General features: G+C 49.9%; 2 protein-coding genes across 8 annotated transcripts in view; one reads left to right on the top strand and one right to left on the bottom strand.

Moving 5' to 3' along the window:
• The window catches only part of LOC131819497 (uncharacterized), a 46692-nt gene that overhangs the window by 8715 nt on the left and 13363 nt on the right, over nt 1–24614 (top strand). For 2 of the 5 annotated variants that reach the window (XR_009349209.1, XR_009349208.1), the window contains exons 2-3: nt 3425–3619; nt 3891–4662. Coding sequence is in view for 1 of the 5 variants with exons in the window: in XM_059154655.1 (XP_059010638.1) it covers nt 20923–21020 (98 nt within the window). In the remaining 4 variants the exon portion in view is untranslated. Of the gene's footprint in view, nt 1–3424; nt 3620–3890; nt 4663–20922; nt 21021–24614 lie in introns of those variants that run through there. The other 3 variants (XR_009349211.1, XR_009349210.1, XM_059154655.1) reach the window with 3 other exon arrangements.
• Nucleotides 4858–21520, bottom strand: CCL24 (C-C motif chemokine ligand 24). Of its 3 annotated transcripts, XM_059154657.1 has the most exons (5): nt 21332–21518; nt 19027–19141; nt 7311–7406; nt 6752–6869; nt 4858–5967 (listed from the first exon to the last, which is right to left on the bottom strand). In XM_059154657.1, the coding sequence occupies exons 3-5, from the start codon at nt 7381–7383 to the stop codon at nt 5799–5801; spliced, it is 360 nt and encodes a 119-aa protein (XP_059010640.1). In that variant the 5' UTR covers nt 7384–7406; nt 19027–19141; nt 21332–21518; the 3' UTR covers nt 4858–5798. The 3 variants fall into 3 exon arrangements, with proteins under 3 accessions (XP_059010640.1, XP_059010641.1, XP_059010639.1); XM_059154658.1 differs by lacking the exon at nt 19027–19141 and having other exon boundaries at nt 21332–21520; XM_059154656.1 differs by lacking the exon at nt 21332–21518 and having other exon boundaries at nt 19027–19213.

Here is a 24614-nt window from a genome sequence, read left to right as displayed (position 1 = left end):
AAAGCAAAACACGCCTCCTGGAATCGGAGAAGACAAACCTGTTTTCTGTTCGTGGGTTACCCGTTCGTTGCTCCATTTATCGCCAGAGCCGTCCTGCGAGGGAGGTTTTATCACGCCAACTCTGTCCATCCAAGGGACCCGAGATCCCAAGAGGAGAGGGCATTTGTTCAAGGTCACACGGCCAGCAGGTGGCGGAGCCGTTTCAAAGCCAAGTCTGTCTCACAAGCCTGTGCCCTCTTCTGCCTCGAGGAGCCTTTTAGGGTTCTGCCCCCTGCCCCCCTGCTGCCTCCCCGAGAAAGGGACTCAAGGTTAGCCTGCTCCAGATTCTGTCCTGGAGCCGAAACTACCCTGCCAGGAAGGGAGACTATCAAAGGACGAAAAATGTCTGGGTAGATAAGTCAGGGCACCTGCCAAGGCTGCAAGAGTGGGCACGCTTTCAAAGAACGGGTGTGAAAAGGGAAATGAAAACAGTCTCATGATTCACAATGTCTTAAATATCAAAACAGACCTCGGCTTAGTGGGGGAAGTCAGCTCTTCCTGGTTCGGAGGCCCACGAGAAGTTTCTCCTGGTCCACAGCAGGGGTCTCTGGGCGCTCCCAGTGGCCTGGCCATATCTGCAGCGCCTGCCCAAGGTGTCCATATTCCGCAGGGTTTTTGCTGCTCAAAGCCAGGAGAATGATGGGATTTCTAGGGAATGCCAGTTACAGGATGTCTTTTCTTGGGTCCAGAAAACGTAGAGGCCAGAAAGGCATGATCTGAGCGTGGCAAAGCAACGGCAGCCGAAGGACCGATGGGTTGCGTGGGAGCAAAGCAGAAAGGGGAGCCGGGAGTGTAGGGGGGCAGGCTGAGCCTTCAGGGGGTCCTCTCGCTGGCCCGTGTGCGCTGAGCTGGTAAGACACCCCCCTCCCCAGTTTCAGGAGGTGAAAATCTTCAAGTCAGAACGAGGGTGTTCCTGGAATCGATTAGACCTATCATTCTTGGAAGTTAGATAACTCGTCACAGAGAGGTTCAACCCAGAGAAACAAAGCCACAGAATTCTGCGGAACAAGTAGCTTTGCAAGATCTAAAAGCGGATTCTGGCAAAACATCTCTCCCTCTGCCAACCAGTCACTCCAGGCAGGTCTGTTTCCAAGAAGGAAGTGGGGATGGGGAAGATCGAGAAGCCGCCTTTCTAGAAGCACCGATCTGCTGGGGGTAGGGACTGCCATCACCCATGCACTGTCGTCCCAACAGGTGGATGAGGTCTTCCCGAGCCCAGGAGGAAGGCTGGCTGGTTGGGGAGAGAAGAGAAATCAGTTGGGGGGAGAGGAAGGAGCTCTCTCTCCTTCCTCTAGGTGGGAAGGGGGTAGAGGGAAGAGCTGAAACTTGGAAAATTCAAAGGCTTTGAACAAATATAAGACATAATGACATCCCCAACTTAATTTTTCCACTGCAGCCAACACCTGAAAGCAGAAGCAACTGAGACCATAGAACTTCATAATAATCTCAGGTGTATATGTCTATGTATATATTGCAAAAATCGTCACTCGAGTAAGTTACCATCCGTCCCCAAGGCTAGTTACAATTCTTTCCTTGCACTTTGTCTTCTCTTAGCAACTTTCAAACGGGAGACACAGTTTCATTAACTCCAGCTCCCGTGCTGCACCTGGGATCCCCAGGACTTACTCATCTTATAACGGGAAGTCTGTACCTTTCGACCACCCACACGCATTTTAAGCGCCCACCCCACCCCACCTGCCTCTGGCAACCACCCATCTGTTCTCGGTCTCTGTGAGTTCTTTGCTTTTTTCCTAAAGATTCCACAGTTGGGCTCTTGTGGCCATTGCTGCTGTGAACATTGCGGTGCAGGTGCCCCTTCTTTTCGCTACATCTGTATCTTTGGGGGTAAATACCCAGTAGTGAAATTGCTGGGTCATAGGGCAGCTTAATTTTCAATGTCTTGAGGAACCTCCATACTGTTTTCCAAAGTGGCTGCACCGGCTTGCCTTCCACCAACAGTGCGGAAGGGTTCCCCTTTCTCCGCATCCTCGCCGACACTTGTCTCCTGTCTTGTTAATTTTATCATTCTGACTGGTGACAGGTGGTATCTCCCTGTGGTTCTGATTTGTATTTCCCTGATGCCGAGTGATGTTGAACATTTTCTCACGTGTCTGTGGGGTGATTGAGCACTGGCTGTCACACACAACTGATGAATCATTGGACACTACATCAAAATCCAATGATGTACGCTGTGTTGGCTAATTGAACATTAAAAAAAAAAAAAGATTCCACATATCAAGGAGATCATACAGTATTTGTCTCTTCCTGCCTAATTTACTCCACTTTGCACCGCGCTCTCGAGGTCCCTTTGTGCTGGTACAAATGGTAGCATTTTTTATGGCTGGATTAGGTTCCATTGCATATATAGAATCTCATTTTCTTCATCCATCCGTGGACTCTCAGGTTGCGTCCGTATCTTGGTCCTTGTGAATTAAGGCTGCAGCAAACGTAGGGACATGCCTGTCTTTTCAAGTTCAGTGTTTGCTGGATCATATGGTAGCTCTATTTTTATTTTTTTCCTAAAGATGTTATTTATTTATTTGAGAGGGAGAGAATGAGAGAGAGAGAGAGCACGAGGGGGAGAGGTCAGAGGGAGAAGCAGGCTCCCCGTGAAGCAGGGATCCCGACGCGGGACTCGATCCCAGGACTCCAGGATCACGACCAGAGCTGAAGGCAGTCAGTCACTCAACCAACTGAGCCACCCAGGTGCCCCTGGTACCTCTATTTTTCATTCTTTGAGGGTCCTCCATACCGTTTCCCAGAGTGGGTGCACAGATTTGGACAACTTTTTAAAAAAGACTGCAGATTTCCCAGTGGCATTCCAGTAAGAGCCTAGGTCACCGTGTGTGGGGTGGGGTCCAGGAATCTGGATTTAAAGCTTCCCAGCAGATTCACAGCCCAGCGAGGATGGAGAACGGCTGGTAGGTGTCTCTGTCTCTTTCCCACCCCTTGGCCTCAAGGCCTCAAATGCTCCCTTCCTGTTCTGCTCTTGGGTTACAATAGAACCTTTTGACATACCAGCTGTGTGCTTAGCAAAGAGCTTTCACTCAATTTTAATGAATCATAACAGGTTTTTCTGGGGGCAGGGTGCTCTCCGAAACACAGGTCAACTCTGCCCTAACATGGCCACAGATTAAACTCAGCTCCACGGCCAGCTCCTACCACACCCTCCATCTCCGGAATGTCTCCTTCCCAAGAGAGCTTGAGAAAGAATGTGGGGGGACTCGGTGTCGTTGTGCTGGTGGCCTGTCCAGAGGTCGGGCAGGGCAGGAGGGTATTATGTCATCATGTAAAACTGGTCATCTGGGGGGTACGTCCCATGTGCCTTCCTGAGTCCTCACCATCAACCCATGAGATAAACCCTTCTACTATGCCCATTTTACAGAGGTGCAAAGTGAGGCCAGAGTATACAACTTCCCTGTGGAAATAAACAAAGACCACCCAGATGAAGACAAAGACGTTCTCCATTCAGAGCTTGCTACAGCAAGAGAGGCAGCCACTCTCACTCGTGTTTGGCAGAGACTCCCAGACAGACGAGGGACTGAGGGGAGCCCCAGAGTGGCCAAAAGGGAAGGCTCAGGTATGCTCTCGTTGGAGGGGTTGGCCTGGAGAAAGAAGCATCTTGGTGTGTTTGATTTGGGAATAGAGTTGGCTCTCTCTGGTTGGTCCTGAGTTGGAAAAGGCAGGGAAAAACCAGGAAGCTGGCCGTCTCCAGCCAAGTTGTGCTGTTCTGGGCTGGTGGTTGCCAGGACCTTGGGTCAGAGTTCTGTTGTCATCTACGGTCTGGTCATTGTTGGTTTGCATCTCGGCCTTTCATCCCTGAAGGCTCCAGCTCTCGTCCATCCCTACAGATACGCTCTTCTCACTGGAGGGGAATCTCGGTCACCGTTCGGAGGGCAACTCTGTGCTAAGGACTGCTGCACACCCCCGTCGACCCACACCAGAACGTCCCCTCCTTTGAACTGCTAGCCCTACTCTTAGTTCTGCTTTGAAGCGGAGTTACAAGAACCTCGAGATCAGCCGCACACTGAATGTCTCTGGCCACGCCTTCTGTGGGCTCTGCAGACTCCGTGTCTGAAGGCTCCTTTGGAGCCGAGGAAGGCTGCTCTGCTCCCCATCCCCCTACAGAACCCGCACGCAGTGACCAACAGAGCGAGCAGGACTGTGATGCTGAGGAGGTGGGTCTCACACCACTTTCCAGAAACTTCAGCTCAAATTGCTCTCTGCCTGGTGAGAGCAAGGCTCCTTTCCTTTGCCGTGTATCACCGCCCTACCTTCCTGAGGTTACTCCCTGTCCCTCCAGTGCATAATCTTGGCTCTCAAATCTTCCTTTTGCAGTCTGCTTCCGGGGAAAGCGCCCATGTGAAAACGGCTTATTGTCCCCATTTTACAGATGAGAGAAACTGAGTCTCAGAGAACTTAAGTGACATACGTCAAGGTCGTGCAGCTTAGGAGCTGGGATTGGTACTAAACCCTCACTGCTCTTGATGTGTGTGTGTGTGTGTGTGTGTGTGTGTGTGTGTGTGTGTGTGATTTTCTCCTAGTTCTCTGAAGCCATTCATTTCATAGCCTTGTGCAATAATGTGCTTGTTTGAAAAGTTTCTAAAAATGTAATTGAACCCAGCTGTGCATGAATGGTTTACAAAGTTCACATCAGTACTTCCAAGGGCAGGCCAAGATCACTGCCAGCATGTCCTGGGCTCGGGCTGCCTTTATCCCCTCTGATAGGCAACTCAGGATGCTCTCTGGGACACCCACTCCATTGTTCATACCCCAACCCTGTCCCTCCAGGAAGAGACCAGTCAAGACACAGTCACCTTCAAAGGGAAATCACATTTTACTTGGATCGTTATTTGAGAGGAGCAAGTGTTTCCACGCCTCTACATCACATGCTATCTCATATACAGGGAAACAAAATTTCTTTAAAGCCCTGGAATCCTCTCCCTCTACAGTGCCCACTCCACCTTCCCATCCCCCAAATGTAGGGAAAGATCACCTTCAAAGGCACACCGGGTCTTTGTCCCCAAAGGAGTACGGGAACAGGTCATGCCACAAAGTGGACCGTCTCTTCCAAACCCTCTTTCTTCCCCAAGGATTTAAACTACCCAGGCCGGCCCCTCAGCTTGGTTCTCCAGACCAATAAAAAAAAACTCATCGTTTTTTTATTACAAAAAAAAAAACAACAAAAAACGATGAGTCCCTAAAAATGTCATTCCGTTTAGCCCACGAGACGTGTGCCAGGAAGGCTGGGGTCTGGCAGTTCCTGCGGCAAAGGAGCCGCATTTTTCTCAGATTTTTTATTCTTCCAGGATTCTGGAAGTGGGACATTGGCAATGCCATGAGCTTCAGCTGTCAACAGGTCCCCTGTACCCAGACAGACAGATGGTCAGCTCACAGGGTCCCACTGCAGGCCCCGAGGACCCACAGAAGCCAACTACAGGTTAAGTTTTTAGGTGGCCAGTCGAGTGTGTCTGCAGGTCAGGCCTCAGGCCCCTGGGTTCAGATGGAACCTGGAGGGCAGAGAAGGGCTGGCCCCAGCCCAGGAGAAGGACAATTGGCCACCACCCCCTTCCTTCCAGAATCTTCTCCTGCAGCTCGGGGAAGGCAAGGGGCCCAGGACCCTTGGAGCGGTTACTCAGCACCCTCGGGGCAGGCCTCCCCAGCCTTGGGCTCTTATAGGCTGATGTTAGGAAACCGGAACATTCGCTCCCCGCCTCTCATCGTTGGCTCATGGACCCCAGGTGGAGGGCCAGGCGGCGCTAGATGGCGGTGGTGTTGGCTGGCTTCCCCCGCACTGGGGCTTTGGCGGTCATTGCCCGGACCCCACGGGATGCCTTCTTCCGCCTGGTGTCCAGCTTCGTCATGTACGTCTGGACCCAGTGCTCCTTGGGGTCCCCGCAGAACTTCTGACCCTTCCTGGTGGTGAAGCTGTTGGTAGGGTGACAAGGGCACACGTGAGAGCCGGCAGGGACCTCGAACCACTTCCCCAGATGAGGAGGTGGGCGTGGAGGCCCGCACAGGGGCAAGCTGCTGCCTGGGGTGGGGGTGTGCGGAGGGGGTCCTCCTAGCCGGGTCCCAGAAACACAGCCCTCTCCCTGGATGTCTGCATCTCTGCACATGCTCAGCAACCTCCCTGTCTGACCGGGGAGGCCCTGCCCTGCCTTCAGATAATGCTTGGATTTGAAGAGGGAGACACAATCTCTACCCACAGGGAGGGAGAAGAAACTGCATTGGAATCCCCCAGGAAAAAAGGCAGATGCCTCCAGTCCACAAACCTTTCAGGAGAAAGGCGACTCATAAAGATGCCAGAGCAGGGAAGGGGCAGTGGGATGGCCTCTGCCCAGCTAGCTCTGAGCTAGCGGGTGTCAGGCTAGAGCTGGCCTTGGTGCCGGGCACAAAACTACTCATAATACCAAGATCACATTTCTACAGCAGGCCGCCGTTCCACAGTGAGCTCACACTTGCTGCCTGGTGTGAGAGGCAGCTATGAAGTTATCCGGACTCCCAGTGACCTTGAACAGGTCACCTTTCTGGGCCTCAGTTCTCTGTAAAAATGGGAATAACCTCATCTAGCTCATAGAACGGTCCAGAGGGTTAGTTAAGGTCAAGGTCTACGTGCCCAAAGCAGGGTCTTGTATAGACGGTGACCCTAGAGGTTCGTGTCCCCCTGTCCCTCTCCTGCCGGGCGCTCAGGGAGAGGGGGGATACTCACATCACTCCTGCCATAGGGCAGACGCTCGCACTGGACAGCTGGTAGCTCACCACTCGGTTCTCAGGAACTTTCTTGGAAATGAAGGACATGCAGCAGGAGGAGGGGACGGGTGCGGAGCCTAAAGACGGGAGAGAGGAGAACCGTGTTCCTTCCCAGCCTGCCTGAGACCCTGGGCTTCAGGGCTGGAGTGCATCCCCTATCCTAATGCCTCCAGCCCAGTCCCGGAGCAGCTGTTCCTCGACATTCCCCTTCCAAACCCAGCCCGCTTTGTCCTAGTCCGCGTGCATCCCCCACTTTCTCAGCTATGTTCTCGGCAGACCCGCCGGACTGCGCCGGGCTGAGCTTGGAGGTTTTTTGTTTTGTTTTCTTTTGTTGACAGAGAAACACTGCAAGAGAGGGAACACAAGCAGGGGGAGTGGGAGAGGGAGAAGCTGGCTTCCCACGGAGCAGGGAGCCCAATACGGGGCTTGATCCCAGGACCCTGGGACCATGACCCGAGCTGAAGGCGGACACCCAAAGATTGAGTCACCCCAGGTGCCCCTAAGCTTGGAGGTCTTACCTGCAGGGGCGATGCAGTGGGCACACAGGGTCAGGAGCAGGAGGCCAGCCCCCAGGGTCGCAAGGCCTGCCATGAGCCGGGGACGGAGCTCAGGACCTAGAGGTGGGGTGCGGGAGGAGAGGACCAGGTGCCTTTCAGACCACCCCAATCTCCTTCTGCCTTTTATAAGGGCCAATGGGAGGAACTGTGCACTCATAGAACCTCCCCCCCACATCCCTCCCCCTCCAGGCTGCCTTGAATGTCCTCAAGGCCCTTGAATTTGGCCAAGGGGAAGTTATTGCCTCGCTGAGTCAGGGGTTCCGTGGTGTCTTCTAACAAAGGCTGAGGGAGGAGACTTTTGCCCCGCCCGAGTGAAGGGTGGAAGCTTTGGACACACGGTCAGGAGGCTGACAAGGATCCCTTGGAGGGCCGTTCATGTCCTCTGGGATCCTGGATAAGTCACTCACCTATCTGAACTTTAGTTTCTTTCGCTGAAAGTGGGTGAAGTCATCCTATCTCCTTCCATTCATTCATGCGTGGACCCGTCCATCCATCCATCCAACCATCCATTCATTCATTCATTCACCAAGTCTCTTTCCGGGGGTCGGGGCAGGGGGAGAGGGAGAGACTTTCAAACAGACTCCCCTCGGAGCATGAAGCCTGATGGGGGCTCGAACTCACGACCCTGAGATCATGACCTGAGCCGAAACCAAGAGCCAGATGCTCAACTGATGGAGCCACCCAGGCGCATTCAACGAGTGGACGTTCTCCAACTCTTACTAGGCTATGCGCGACGTGCTGGGCTTCTAGTGGGGAGGCAGAAACACGAGCCCATGTGTGTAATGAACCAACACAGGTGCTGACCGAGCGGGCCTGGAGCAGAACAGATGCTCTTGTCATCCATATGCCCTCGGACCCCTTCACCTTGCTTGTGCACACACGCTGGCTTTTGGCGACCTTGCATTTCTAGTGCCCACGCTGCTGGAGCCGCCTGGCCGGTACGCTCTGAGAAAATGGGAAGTACCTAGAAACCCACATCCTCAGGGCAGACCTTGACATAGGTCTGCTGGAGGGACACAGACATGCCCTATGCTGCTTCCTGAGATCCCAGCTGAGTCAAGCCAGTTTCCCTCTGTGTGACTGGACTCTGCTGGCCCTCTCCCGTTCTGCATCTGTATCCCCTCTGCCCTGCTGGTTTCCCCTGGAAGCATTGTCTAATGAATCATTTGCCATGAATTCTCCTTTCAGGGTCAGTTCTGAGGACCCAACCTGAGACAAGGGGTGTAAGTGGAAGAGGCGGCAGCTCTGCCGACCAGCTCTGCTGGAAGGGAAGTGGGGGATGCTCTTGGAGCTGTTGACCGTGCTGAGGTTTGGACAGTCAAGAAACTGGTAGCCACAGGAGGGCTTTGTAGGTCATAAGGAGCAGTGCTGTTCTCAGAGACAGAGGTGACCTTGGCAGACAGAGTGGGAGATGGCACCCGCTTCAGTCTCTTCCCCATTCCAGGATCCCAGGCTGGGACCCCAGATTTGGACTTTTGTCACGGCTGCTTCCATTTCCAGCTCCCCTTCTCTCCAATGTCCTCCATCCCACTTCTCATGGAAATAAACCTTCGGCTTTCTCTGGCCTCCCTGCTCTGGGCATCCAGGGCATGTGGCAATACTGGTCACCCGGATGATAGCCAGTTGTGTGTCCGTGTCTCCCATGGGACTGTGAACACCAAGATCCACGTCCCCTTTCCCTGCCCACCAACTCCATGCAGATCACCTACAGCAGGGCCAGTGTTTGTTGAATGGATGTATGATGGACCCACTCGGAGTCACTCTCTTCTCGACCAAGGACTCCCATGTGGTCTCTGCCCAGCATAGCTGGGATCGGCATGGACACGGAGGAGTCCGGAGGCAGGTCCCCTGAGGGGGGCCGGTCCAGCAACACCTGATCTCTTCACTGCCCATCTTTAGGGAGTGGAAAATACCCAGTGCCCCACTCAACTCCTTCTCAGCTTTGTACCCTCAGCTTCTGGCAGGGACGGCCCTCACCTGGCAGGGGTATGGAGGAACTTAAATGAGATGCCCTTTATACATGCAGGGGCTCACCATGGTTCCATCTGAGGACATCTGTTCAAAGATTTGCTTCTTAACAGTCCAGAGGTCAGGGAGTGGTGGAGAGTAGGTCTCCAGAGTGTGGAGAGTAGGAAGACATCAGGCGGAAGCAGCATGAGGACAGCAGCATGAAGACAGGGCTGAACAGGGCAGGAAGCCCGTGCTGTCCTCATGTTGCAACCAGAGTGGGTGATACAGCAGAAGGTCATTGGGTGAGACGGTGTGGGGTGGGGTGCTTTGCCCTGATTCGGAACATTCTTTAGAGACAAAGCCTTCTCTTTCTATCTTTCTTTCTTCTTTCTTTCTTTGAGAGAGAGAGAGAGAGAAAGAAAGAGACAGAGAGAGAGAGAGCGAGCAAGAGAACCAATGTGCTGGGTTGGGGAGGCGCAGAGGGAGAAGGTAAGAATCTCAAGCAGCGTCTGTGCTGAGTGCAAAGCTCCACTCTGGGGCTCTATCCCATGACTCTGAGATCATGATCTCAGCTGAAATCAAGAGTTGGACCCTTAACTGACTGAGCTACCCAGACGCCCCATGTTTTCCCTCAAGGCCCTAAAAAAAAAAAAAAAAAAAAAAAAAAGCCCAGTCTTGGGTGAAAGCAGAAAGAGAAGGACATTCCAGGAAAGCAGAATAGAAAATAGAAAGGAAGGGGAGGGGGAAGGGGAGGGGGGAGGGGAGGGGAGGGGAGGGCAGAGGAGGGCCAGACAGCAGCAGGTACAGACAGGGCAGACTTGGGGAAAGGCGGTGAAGAGGAAAGAGGAAAGAGGAGAGGCCCTGGGAGTGTTCTGAGTGTGCTGAAGCCCCTTCCTCCAGCTCAGACTCTGCCCCTTGCCCGCCGTGGTTTCTCCATCTGAGAAGGGAGACATGGCCCGATCTGCCTCTCCCCGAGTGTGGCGGTCACATGACCCCGTGATCCCAAGACAGGCATATGTCACTTTCATTTAAGTATGTCTTATCAAGGCGACCCCTCTATGATAAGGGGTGACATATATTTATGGTGGCGATATAAGATGTTCGCAAAGTGAAACACACAAATTGACAAAATACAGTCAAGTAGGTCACGGGACTAATAGTGTGAATGAACATAGGACCAAAAAACCGTGACCATGACCCAGGAATAGCTGAAACCTGGGAACCCTGGCCAAGGTGCCCTCTGAGGGCCCTCCCCTCGAATGTGCACCCAGGCAGCAGAGGACGGAGGAGGAGGTTGGAGACTAAGCCGCCAGCCAGGAGGAGAGGGACAGGTGAGGAACGCAGAGCTGTGCCTGGCAGTGAGCAGGGAGCGGGGTCCTGCCCTTGCGGCACGGCAGCAAGGGCGGCTGTCCTATTTGCCTTTCCGGGGTGAGTCACCCCAAGAACAATGATGTAGCATCAAACCCAAAGCTGTGTGATACGGGCCAGTGGGCGGTAACCTAGGGGGTCGGGCTGTGAGCTTGGATAAGAAGTGACTCCAGACACTTGAAGACATGTCCCAGGAAGGGAGAGGGGGCCCCGATGGCCCTGAATAGTGCAAAAGTAGACAGTTGTGAGAACAGGATGGGGAGGTTCAGGCAGCAGGGCAGCGGAGAGCAGAGCTCAGCTCGCCTATGACGTTGCTAAGTGCTTTGGATCCCACTTGCCAAGAACACACACTTCATCCCCAAGGCAACTGGGCTTTAGAGGTCAGGCAAGGGCAGAGCGGGCATTTTGAACTGTGGTCTGTCTGAACTCAACGCAGTGCCTCTCACCTGGGAGCTCAGCCTGGATCGTGGGGGGCAGCAGGGCCTCCCATGCTTTGGACGTGCAGAGTTTAAAAGAGGTCAGATCTGTGGTCTAGTGACAGGACTGGATCCACCAGTGGGTGTGGCAGGACCAGGGAGGGTTGGGGGGCGGCAGGGAGGCTGGCTGGAGGTTATCGAAGCTGCCCCGGGGAGGGATGCTGAAGGACTGAGACAGGGGCCACCAGAGGTTAGTTTGGCTCCATTTTACCTGTTAGATCTGCCTGAAGTGCCTGGAGGAGAGGGAGATGCAGAATCGGGGGGAGGGGACCCCTGGGGCATCCCAGGGTGTGGGTGACAAGCATCTGTACGTTTCCTAAGACCCACTTCTTGGAAGTCAGCCCAGAACCCACCTTTTTAAGCCTCTCCCTAAACCCAGTAGCATGGCCCCGTCAAGGGCTACCCTCTGGATCTGAATGTCACCTGCCAGGAGGGTCACCTGCCTCACCAACGTCACTTGATTCCTCTGTGACTCACCTTTCGTGTCCTCATCTATAAAAGGGGAAATGATGACATTCACTTCGTGGGTTATTATGAGGATTGAACATGATCATTCAGGTCAGGTGCTTAGCTCCCTGTCTGGCATTGATCAAGGGCCCCCCCAGAAAGGCGGCCATTCTTATTTTTATGACAATAACTTGTTTACAAGACAATGAGATGACTAAGCAATCCACAGGCTCTTCCGTGAGCTTTAATATATTACGGCATTTAATCTAATCTTCACACGATTGACCCTGGACAGTAGATATTATGATTGTACAGATGGGTGAAGCAACTTGCTCTTGGTCATACAGCCATTGACCTCACGTCTGCTTTGCAGCTGAAACCTGAGCTACCATGTAGGGTGTTGAAAATATGGGAGCAGTGAGGGAGTGGAAGGCTAAGAAAGAAAATGGGCACGCTGATCCTAAAATTCATATACGGAAATTCGAGGAACCCAGAATGGTCAGAATGATTTTCAAAAAGAAGAAAAAAGTTACAGAGCTGACACTTCCCACTTTCACTTTCCCACTAATTCCTACAGACTAAAGTAATCAAGATGGTTTGGGTATGGGCATAAGGATAGACAGACAGATCAATGGAGTTAGAGTCCAGACAAACCCTCACACTTACAGTCAATTGATTTTTTTTTTTTTAAGATTTTATTTACTTATTTGACAGAGAGAGAGAGAGCACAAGAAGAGGGAGTGGCAGGCGGAGGAATTAGGCTCCCCGGTTAAACAGGGAGTCTGATGCAGAACTTGATCCCAGGGCTCTGGGATCATGACCTGAGCAGAAGGCAGACACTTAACCCACCGAGCTGCCCATGGTCCCCCACAGTCAGTTGATTTTTGATAAGGATGCCAGAGCCATTCGGTGGGAAAGGATAGACTTTTCAACAAATGTTGCTGGGATGACTGGATATCCACATGCAAAAGAATGAAGTTGGATTCCCTCCCTCACACCGTATATGAAAATTAACTCGACACAAATGTAAGAGTTATAACTACAGAACTTTTAGAAGGAAACGTAGGTATTAATCTTCATGACCTTGGATAAGGTAACAGTTTCTTTTATATGATACCAAAAACACAAGCAAACATACACACACAAATTAAAATTTTACTAAAATTAAAAATTTACTAAAATTTAATTACTAAAATTAAAAACGTTGTGGGGGCACCTGGGTGGCTCAGTTGTTAAGCGTCTGCCTTTGCCTCAGGTCACAATCTTGGGGTCCTGGGGATCGAGTCCTGCATCAGGCTCCCTGCTCAGCAGGAAGCCTGCTTCTGCCTCTACCATGCCCTCTGCTTGTGTTCCCTCTCTTGCTGTCTCTCCCCCTGTCAGAAACACACACACACACACACCCCAAAAAAACAAAAACCAAAAAAAACCACTGTGAATTGGGGTGCCTGGGTGGCTCAGTTGGTGAAGCGTCTACCTTTAGCTCCGGTCATGATTCAGGGGCCTGGGATCCAGCCCCACATTGGCTTACATGAGGGGGGGGGTCCCTGCTCAGTGGGGGCCCTGCTTCTCCAGCTCCCACTGCCCTCCCCTTACTTGTGTTCTATCTCACTCTCATTTTCTCTCTCTCTCAAATAAAAAACAAACAAACAAACAAACAAAAAAAACCTTTGTGACTCAAAGGATACTATCAAGAAGGGAAAAATTCAACTCACATAGTGAGAGAAAATATTTGGAAGTCGTCTGCTCATTCCAGTATCCAGCTAGATTCTTCAGAAAAATTCTCAGAACTCCACTTATGAAAAAACAATTCCATTTTAAAATAAGTAAAGCATTTGACTAGGTATTTCTCCAAAGAAAATATACAGATGACCAATAAGTACCTGAAACAATAACTCAACGTCATTGATCATTAGGGAAATTCAAATCAAACCCGCAATGAAATAGTACTTCACACAGATGGCTATGGAAAAAAAAAAAAAGCAAAATAAGTGTTGGTGGAGAAACAGGAATTCTCATACATTGCTCCTGGGAATGGAAGATTGTGTAACCACTGTGGAAAAGTTTGACAGTTCCTCAAAAAGTCAAACACAGTATTACAATATGATGCAACAGTGCAACTGCAAAGTATATAGTCTAGAGAACTCGAAACATGTTCCTGCCAAAACTTGCCAGTGAATGTGATTTGCGGTAGTCAAAAGATGTTAAGTTTAATGGTCATCAGAAAATGTACGTATAAACACAAATGGCATAACTACTGTGGAATTCTCTTAGTTATAAAAAAGGAATGAAGCATAACGGATACATTCTTTGTAAATGATAGAAGTCAGACCCAAAAGGTCATCATATGGTGTAGGATTCCATTTTCAAGAAATGTTTAGAGTGGGGAAATCCATAGAGATGTAAAGTAGATTAGTGGGTGTTGGGTTGGGGGGTGGCTGGGAGGAAGAGGTAGTTGAGAGATATGAAATTCTTTTTTGGGGTGATAGAAATGTTCTAGAATTAGGGGCACCTGGGTGGCTCAGTGGGTTAAGCCTCTGCCTTCGGCTCGGGTCATTATCTCAGGGTCCTCGGATTGAGCCCCGCATCGGGCTCTGGATTCGGCGGGGAGCCTCAACCTCAACCCCACCACCTGCCTCTCTGCCTACTTGTGCTCTCTGTCAAACAAATAAAATCTTAAAAAAAAAAAAATGTTCTAGAATTAAATAGTGGTAAGGGTTGTACCAAGCGTGCCATTTAACTGTATGCTTTAAAGGCATTGGGACACCTGGGTGGCTCAGTCAGTTAAGTGCTCAACTCTTGGTCTCAGCTCAGGTCATGATCTCGGGGTTGTGAGATCAAGCCCCACATGGGGCTCCACACTCAGCTTGGAATCTGTTTGAGATTCTCTCAATCCTTTTCCCTCTGCCTCCCCTTCTTCTTCTCATCCTACTTGAAGGCGCTCTCTCTCTCTCTCTCTCTCTCTCTCACATAAATAAATAAGTAAATAAACTAATTAGTTCAATCTTTAAAGCCATTAAAACAATTAATTTTGTTATGTCGATTTTATCTCAATTAAGAACTAAAGAAAAAAAGTAGAGAGCAGAACCTGAGGAGACTTTCAAAAATATTTGCTCCAATGGTGAGGACTTCAAGGCTTGATTGAGGCCACACCCATTCTCAAAGACCTCACCTGCCTCCCTCCCATGGCCTGACTTTGATCCAACAATCTGACTTATCAAATTGAACCCGTGAGGGCAGAGACAAGTGGAGACAGTGGGTTTTCCCCCGGTCCTTCCCCTACTCTGCACACACTTCCTGGCAAGCAGGCAGAAATGGAGTCTTCCTTCGATGGGTTCCGTATCTATCTTCATAGAATGGAGGAGGCTTCAGGTCCCCCTCACTCTCTCTTTTTTTCTTCCCTGATGACCCTCCTCAGTCCCCAGCATCTCCTCACGCCCTCTGTCCCTTGTTATGTGAACCTACTATTTTATAGAAAGGCAATAAAAAAAAAAACATTCACGCCACAGATAAATGACTGACAAGTTTAACAAGAAGGGGCTTCTTGTATGTGAGGTCTCTGCAAATAAAGACAATGGAAGCTATGTTTTTCACTGCTGGGGAAGGGCACTGAAAAGATTGAGTGGGGGAGGGAGAGAATGACGCCAAGGATGCTGCAATGGAAGCAGAGGTATCAGTGATTGTACGTATGCAATCATTTAGAAACACTGACATACCAGGAGCAATGAGCAGACCTAGCAGAAACATTCCTTCTTGGAAAAGCAGCTGATTCTGGTCCTGGGGGAGAGAAAATAGAGCCTAGAACATCTTTGGGGGCCAGAAGGTAGCAAAGTGCTCAAAGAGTCATGGAGGGAAGTTAAAAGGATGTAGGAGGCAGCTTGCAAGGGTTCACACTGGCCAAATCTGGAATAATTTGGCCGGTAATAGTGATAATGATGGATTGAATAAAATAAGAATCTATAAGTAAATGTTCTGAGTTGAATTGTGACCCCCACCCTACCCTACCTCCCACCAAAAAGAATGTATATGGGTGTCCTAACCATGTTCTAGAATGTGATCTTATCTGGAGACAGGGTCTTTGTAGATACCAAGTTAAAATGGGGTCAGTAGGGTGGGCCGGAATCCACAATGACAGGTATCCCAATAGATTGGGGGGAAATGTGGACTTAGCCACTGACACGCACAGAGGGAAGATTTTGTGAAGACCCACAGAGAGAAGGTGGCCATGGACAAGCCAAAGGGAGAGGCTTCCAGAGCAGAGCCTTCCCTTGCAGGCATGAGGAAGAATGATGCCTTGACCTTGACCTTCTAGCCTCCAGACTGTGAGACCGTACATTCCTTTTGTTTAAGCCCTGGGTGGTGCTACTTCCCTATAACAACCCTAGCAGATCAACAGAGGGGAAGCTCCATATGCAGTAGGATTGCCACCTAATAAACAGAGAAAAAATGGTAGAACTAGAAAACCTTCCAAGGACACTAAAGCTCGAAGGTAAAAGTATGATGGGAAATGGGGTATTTCTGTTGCCTCCATGTGTCTCCCCACAAACTCCAGCGAATTATGAACAGAAAATCAGCAACTCGATAGTGAAGAAAACTCGAGGACATGAAAACAAAACAAAACAAAACCCTCATGTGAGTTTCCTAATAAGGTTCAAAACTGGATCGAGGGTCATGGAACAGCGATGGTATGTTGGAATGTTCTAGTCCCAGACCTGCCCTTAACCAGCTGCTGAACTTGAGTAAATCAGTCGCTTCTCCCAAGCTTGGATTTCCTCATCTCTGAAATGTGCTGGAGTGGGGTGTAGACTCATGGGGTCATGGGAAGCCAGAGAAATTGTGGATGTGAGAGCTTTCAGTAAACTTCAAAACATGGTGCAAATTCGAGTCTTCACCATCCAGTGGGAATCAGATAAGACAGAGGAATTAAGCTCACTTCAGGCATCAGACAGCAGAGGAGAATATATGGGGTCAGCGGGGGGCCTTTCTGGGCCCCTAAAATTGGATTCTCAAGGCAATCTGGCTCTGCTGGCTCTTGAACAGACTTCAGTAAGAAGGAAAATGACTTGGAATATATAACCAGCAATATTGGGGTTGCCTTTTTCTTGAGATCTTGGGCTGGGTGACAGATAGATGTTTCAGGATTTTTCTAAAAAAGATTTTATTTATTTATTCAACAGAGAAAGAGAGATCACAAATAGGCAGAGAGGCAGGCAGAGGGGGAGGGGAAAGCAGGTTCCCCGCTGAGCAGAGAGCCCGATGTGGGGCTCAATCCCAGAACCTTGAGATCATGACCTGAGCCGAAGGCAGAGGCTTAACCACTGAGCCACCCAGGCACCCTGGTTTTTTGTTTGTTTGTTTGTTTGTTTTTAGATTTTATTTAGTTATTTGTTTTAGAGAGCAAGAGATAGTGGCAGAGGGAGGAGTAGAGCAGGAGAAACAGAGGAGGAGGGAGAGAGACAGATAGACTGTGCTGAACACGGAACCTGATGCGGGGCTCGATCTCACAACCCTGAGATCAGGACCTGAGCTGAAATCAAGGGTCAGAAGCTTAACTGACTGAGCCACCCAGGTGCCCCTCAGGATGGGTTTTAAGGGGTTGAAAAAATTTCTCCTTCCTCACCCTGCTAGTCTGATAACAGATCATGGACAATTATCTTCTAAATAATGGCCCCTTTGTTGAAAGGCAAATGTATTTCTTGGCAGGGATAAGGAATCACTCACATAGACCTTCTCATAAAACTTAATCAAACCAGCCATCCAACCATCCACACACTCATTGGTTGCTGCTATATGCCAAGTGCCTGGCTCACTTGGGGCACACAAAGGGAATTATATACAGGGGCTGTCCTGGAGGTATTCACCCTGGGCCATAAGAGACAAAGGCAATTATGGTATAGATGGTAGATACCCACAGTGAGGAGGTACACCTGGCCATATTCGACAGCAGAAGAACATTCTAGAAGAGGTGCCTCCTGAACTGATTAAGGCTGATTGAGGTGGGAAGGCCTAGGAGGGTAGCAGTGGAAACCTGGTAGAGAGGGGTGTTCCAGACCCTGGAAGTCACAGGGACAAGGTCAAAGAGGAGAGGTTACTTGGTCAAGTCTGGAGTTTTGCAGAAATCACTCTGGCCCCAGGCAGCCCGTGTAGGGAGACTGTTTGTGAAGGCTATGGGAGGAATGCAGGGGGGAATGGGGAGCCAATGGGGGTGGGAGGGAGGGTATGGTATTGAGAACTACTCGGAAAGTGGATTTGAGAAGATTTGGTGCCCTGGTGGTTGAGGAAGGAGAAGGAAGTGGTGAGAATACTACTCGGGTTCCAACTTGGGTGCATGGTGGGGATGGGGTCATTTGAGGAGGAGTAGAATCCACCAGGGAAAGCAGGTCAAGGTGAAAGCTACTTGGGGCTGTGGGGTCCAGAGTCCCAGGGGTTCTAGGGGAACATTTGACGATGCAGCAGGCCCAGAGGCATCGCCCAGGTCAGATGCCCCCGCCCAGCCCAAGCACCAGGCATGGACAGTGTAGCTCCATGAAAATGGCACAGCCCTCGAGACCGAGTTCCTGAGTTTGTTTCCTGCTCCTACTTGCTTTCCCAGTGGCCCCAGGCAAGGTGTCGAACATCTCGGAAGCACAGCCCATTTGCTATAAAATGGGGATGTGAAAGCCCATCTCCCAGGATGGTGGCGGGAAGGAGACAGTCCTTGAGCCTCAACAAGGGGCTCTATCCCAGGCCTGCCTTCTGGAGACAGGCTGCCACCAGACCAGACCTAAATCCCTTCAGTTCTTTCCTTAAAGACCCACTTGGCTCCTTTGAATCCTTACTTGATCCTCCTTGGGTCCCCATTCCATGGGGAAGAAACCGAGCCTCAGAGAGGCTGCCTGGCTTGCTCAAGACCCCAAAGCCATAATGAAGCAGGGCTGGTCCTATGTCTTCCTAGTAAAGAACCTGTACCTTGGCCACGGCACCAGGTGGGCCCAGGATGCTGTGTGGTGCTGTTTCCAGCAGGCAGAGTCTCTTTTCTAAGTACATCTCCAGTGCATCCCTTCGGTCGACCCTCCCTGCCGCCCCACTTACTCCTTCCTGGATTCCTGTTCCAACCTCCTAACCAAAGGTGGCTGAAGATGGACAGAAGGCCTGGGGCTTGAAGCAGTGGAAATGACAGGAGGACAGATGAGCACAGGAGTGGAGAGCACAGGGGACTCAGGAAGGCAGGCTCGGGTTATCTATCGCTGCTTCCTGTGGTGCCTTCCCCCTCCTCGCCAGTTGCAGAGAACTGGGAACAGGGGATGGTCCTAGGAGCCACTGACCTAGAGATGACAAGGTGACAGCCTCAGCACACAGTGCAGGAGTGTTTTCCCTCATTTATCAGATCTGGAGTGGCAAGGGGAGTGGGAGGAGCAGAGGGGCCTCCTGGGGCAAAGAAGGGAGCCTGTACATCTTACCTTTGATAGTCTTGGAAATTCGGGAGCCCAAGGTTCACAAAGACTTTTGAGAAGTTGGCTTCATGGCAATAGGCAGACTTCGACAGGTGCACACGCAGGAGGCGGGGGGCCGTCCCTACCAGGGAAGCACAGAGAGTCCATTGCCAGGATGGACTTCTCCCCTGCACACCCTAAAGCTGGTCTTGGAAGGGGTGTGACCCTGAGCAGGGCAGGGGAGGATGGGTGGAAGCTATTAAGCAACTTGCCCTTTGGTCTCCTCATGGTAGAGCTTGAAAGAGCTCAGTTTAGCAGGAACAGTAGGGGAAAACAGCAGCTGGACCCAAGGTCACCGTTAACCAGCCGGCCCCGTCTGCGTGGTAAACCAGAAGAGCTGTAGACGAGAGGAGCCTCAAGGGTCCCCTTGTATGCCTCATTGTCATTGCTGCCTTCTAGATTTTGGAGATTCAAGGCAAAGAGAATCAGAATTAAGAGGCAGAACTCAAGGGGGAAGACATCAGATGGGCAAAGCAATCCAGAAACAGATCTGATCACCTTGGATGATAGTGAGACTCCCAGCAAGGGGGGCATGCAAATACCTCTTGTCAGAGCTCTGGGTAGGAAATTCAAGCTTCCTATAAAGAAGTCCCACCCAGCTCTGGGGTTCTGGGATCGAGGGAAAGACTCGTTGTAGACTCAATGTCATTAGAGCTCAGAGTCCACTAAAAGGAAGATACATCGACGTATAATTATACTATAGTGTGATAAGGCACAGGGAGCAGAGGAGTTAAGAGCACACTGTCAGGCCTGGGCTCAGATCTAGGCTTTTCCAGCCTCCATTGTGTCATCTGGGAAGTGGGCATGAAACCTTCTCCTTCCCAGGGGAGCAACGGGGACAGAGAGAGAGAACGACTGTCATGCTCCGGGTGTGGTGTCTCACCTGCCGTAAATGCTAATAATGGGAAGTCATTTCTAGGCACAAGGAAGGTACAAGGCACCCTCCTGCCAAGGGCTCTGGACTATGCGGTTCTGCAGAGAGAAGGACGAGCAGGAGCTCCAGGGGGACAAAGGGTCAAGGGCATTCCGGGCCAAGGGGAAGAGCATGCGCAGGGAGAAACCCGATAAGCAGTGGGATGTGCTGAGTTCCGGAAGATGATGGGAGGAGATGAAATTGAGAGGTTGGGCGCAGGGGCTGGATAGCACATGGTGCCCCACCTGTCCTGTCCCAAATGCAAGTGATGTAGCGTTCCTTCCCGTCCAGAGCAGACACCATCAACCTCCCTCCCCCTATCGGATAATGGCTCTACTGTTCTTGATTCTATCTAACAACCCCTAGACCTCTCCATTCCTTCTCAGAGTCATTCCTCTGCCTCCCAGCTTGACTCCCTCCATGGTGTTCTGCACACAGGGACAAGAAAGCCCCTCTTAAGATGCAAACCAGGGACACCTGGATGGCTCCATGGGTTAAAGCCTCTGCCTTCGGCTCAGGTCATGATCCCAGGGTCCTAGGATCGAGCCCCGCATCAGGCTCTCTGCTCAGCAGGAAACCTGCTTCCTCCTCTCTCTCTGCCTGCCTCTCTGCCTACTTGTGATCTCTGTCTGTCAAATAAATAAATAAAATCTTAAAAAAAAAAAAAAAGATGCAAACCAGTAAACCAGCCCTGGTCCCTCCTCTGCCTAAGACGCTTCCTTAGGAACCCATCACCCACAGCTAACTTCATCTAGTCTCTCATCTCCATAATTTTGACCATTTGTGCCCACCACCCAATCTGTTGTATAACTAATGGTTTTTTAAAAAATTGACTTCACCCAAAAATATCCCTGAAATTCCAGGTTTAGTATATTGGCTCTATTTTCTCCAATATGCATTGAAATAAATCCACGAGTATTAAAGTAAACGGCTGTGTGTGTGTCTCTCAGTTTGTAGCAGAAACTACGCATGCTCTGCCCAGGAAGCGGCTGATACCAACGCCAGAGATTATCAGCAAGCGCCTTTGCAGATCTTGGTTGACAGACAAGTAAGACAGAGCCAGTGATGTGCTGGTCAATATTTGACAACTCGCTCTGTGGGGGGAAGCTCTGATTTGTAGCATTGGTTGGTCCCTATGGTATAAATACCCCTAAGATGGCTGATTTCCAGCTTTGCACCTGATGTCACGAAAAGAGAGCTGGAAAGAGACACCCTCCCAGGCAGGTGAGAGCCTGCCTTGTGGACCACAGGGAGAGCCCCAGGACAAACATTCTAAAAGGGCACAGGGTCCTTCAGTTCTGAGAGATGCAAGGAGATAAGGACTGGTGTTCACATGGAAGTTGGAAAATATTTACTAACCTGCAGCTTGTTGAAAGCCAAGTGGGTGCAGGAGGAAAGGTCTCTGAGCAATGCACAAGGGTCCTTCAGACGGGCCACAGCTGAGGCCACATCCTACAAAGGCAAGGAGTCCCAGGGCAGAAGGAGACAGGAAGCCCAGTTTTCCTGGTTTGCTTGAGGCTAGGTCCTGTCCTTCTCCTGGTAGAAATAGCCCCTATCCAGAAGCCGAGGAAGAATCAGATTCTGCTGAGCCGCAAAATCTGGTGGCTGAGGACCTCACTAAAAGAAGAAGTGAAAGAGTAATTCTTTCTGCAAGACGGACACAGCTGGATTTCTTCCCTAGAGCAGAAAAACCTGAGACAGCCCTCGGGATATTGGACGTCTCTGGCCTGCCCAAGGATACCCAAGTGCTGGGTCTGGAGTCAGACGCATGCTTCTCATTGGCTTGACCCCAAAACTCCTGGAGTAGGTTGGCATACTTGGGAAACTTTTGCTTTGGGGGTTCCAAGACACAGTGTGTCCCTGCCCTGGGAAGCAGGAGCCAGTGCTCTGACTCAGCCCTGGAGGGGCATGTGGACTTGGATTACGGGCTCTTCCTCTAAGCTCTCATGAGAGAGTCACAAAGGCACTTTGCACACTGCAAAGCCTTGAGCAGAAATGAGCAACGGCATGAGAGTGATGTCCCATCCACCCAAGACTCCTGGGAAATAGCTCCTGTTCATTATCTCAACACCAACCCTCATGCTGTGCCTATGAACCATCTCTGCCCTCCGGAGGCGTATCATCTCAGCAGGAAGACAAGGCACACGAGAAAGCCCACTTTATTCTTCCTCTCCCTGGTCTCTGCCATTATGGACAACACTAAAGAATGGCTCCTTACAAGGAAAGACCTCTTCATGGATGCGATCTCCTAGAATATCTTTACTCCAACAGGTGGATCTGCCTATACAACAGGGATGGTTCTGATTATTCTATTCATCTATTCTATTCATCTATTCTGATTATTCTATTCATCCCCTTTGAGAAACAAGGGGAGACACTGGACCAAGGGTTGATAGACCTAGATTTGGTTTTCAGCTCTACTAACTTACTGAGTGGCCAAGTACTAACTCCCCCTGGGTCTCAGTTTTCCTACCCGCAAGATGGGCTTAGGGATCCCTACCCTGTGTGCCAGCCGAAAAGCATCGTCAAGAACTTACCTGAGTTTGTGGGTACGAGATGGGAACTCCCCACTCACGTATGAAGACTGATGAGTGCTATTTGGCTGGGTCACAGACCTGGCTCTTTAGGAAAGAATGTAAAACATTGGAAATGATAAATATGTGGGGAAATTTAAAAAGCAATCTTTTTTCCTGGTAATTTGTGTAAAACACATATGACTGTTTATAGCAAAAATGAAAATATTTTATTGTGGGTTTTTTTTGCATAGGTTGATGTAAGACATATGATAACTATAACATGAAGAATGAGAAGAAATGGATCTATGTGGCTGCAAAGTACTTAGAATTTATGCCAAATGGTACCATCTTAGCTCTAAGTTGACTTTGAAAAGTTACTGATTTATATCATACTCTTTATTTAAATATTTTTTTAAAGATTTTATTCATTTATTTGACAGACAGAGACCACAAATAGGCAGAGAGGCAGGCAGAGAGAGAGGGCGAAGCAGGCTCTCCACTGAGCAGAGAGCCCGATGCGGGGCTCGATCCCAGGACCCCAGGATCATGACCTGAGCCGAAGTCAGAGGCTTCAACCCACTGAGCCACTCAGGTGCCCCTATATCATACTCTTTAAAGTAACCGCTAAAAAGGTAATGCAAAGGGAAGCCTGGGTGGCTCAGTTGTCAAGCCTCTGCCTTCAGCTCAGGTTATGTTCCCAGGGTCCTGGGATCGAGCCCCGCATCAGGCTCTCTGCTCAGTGGAGAGCCTGCTTCTCCTTCTTCCTCTGCTGTTCCCCCTCCTAGTGCTCTCTTCTGTCTATCTCTCTCTCTGTGTGTGTCAAATAAATAAATATATAAAATCTTTTTAAAAAGATTTTGAAATAAATCCACAAATATTAGATAGAGAGAAAGCAAAAAAGCAGATAGGTAAATTAAAAGAAATACTAAAGTAAATATGCAATTAACCCAAAAGAACGCAGGGAAGTGGGAACAGAGGAACTAATAACAAAAACAAAATAAAAGGCAGAATAAGCAGGAGCCAAATAAAATAGTAGATTTCAACCCTAAACCATTACATTGGTGATTATATTAAATGTAAATGGCCCCAAGACCATGCCTACATTCCACGATTCACTAGAAGGACTCAGGGCTCACACCGGTGGACTGTAAGAAAAAAAAAAAACTCAAGTGGAGTCTGGAGGAATCCATCGTAGGCTTCCTCATGCTCTCTCCCTCCTATGAAAGATCACACAGAGCACACTCTTCCACCAGCCATGAAAAGGCAGCAACACGTGTCTGTGTGTCCCTGCACACAGAAGCCCATTACAGACTCAAGAACCAGAGTTTTACTGGAGGCTGGCCAGGCTGGTCTCTGCCTCACACATCAAAATTCCAGACTCCCTAAAGGAAAGCAGATTTTCGGGATACAGTGAATCATCCTTATCATCTAACCCTTGATTAGGAACACACCAAGAATCAAGTTCCCAGAAACCAACCAAAGGTTAACTTGCAATCGGGCTTTCCGAAGGCTACGCTTCAGTTCTGTCCGTCTTTACTCTTTTCTGCACAGGACTAAATACTCCAGTTAAAAGAGGGATTGTCAGACTGGATAAAAGACCAAGACTCCACTACCCGCTGTCTACCAAAAATGCATTTTATTTTATTTTTTAAAAAGATTTTATTTATTTATTTGACAGACAGAGATCACAAGTAGGCAGAGAGGCAGGCAGAAAGAGAGAAAGAGAAAGAAGCCAGCTCCCTGCTGAGCAGAGAGCCCAATGCGGTGCTCGATCCCAAGACCCTGGGATCATGACCTGAGCTGAAGGCAGAGGCTTTAACCCACAGAGCCACCCAGGCACCCCCCCAAAATGCATTTTAAATAGTAAGGGCAGAGATGGGCTGGAAATTGATGGGAAATGATACACTATGCAAATACAAGGAGGGGCATTTCATAATAATTCACCAGGAAGACAAAACAATCACCTGTATGTGCCTAGTAATAGAGTTTAAAGATCCATGAAGCAAAATTTGCCCATATGGGAGAAATAGATCTACACTCACAGATAATTTAACACAGCTGTCTCAGTAACTGATAAAACAAGTAGGTAAAAATCAACAAGGACGTAGGAGATCTGAATCACCTTG

This window comes from Mustela lutreola, chromosome 17 (assembly GCF_030435805.1).
Source record: "Mustela lutreola isolate mMusLut2 chromosome 17, mMusLut2.pri, whole genome shotgun sequence".
Taxonomy (NCBI): Eukaryota; Metazoa; Chordata; class Mammalia; order Carnivora; family Mustelidae; genus Mustela; species Mustela lutreola.
This window is presented reverse-complemented; position numbering and strand designations above follow the sequence as displayed.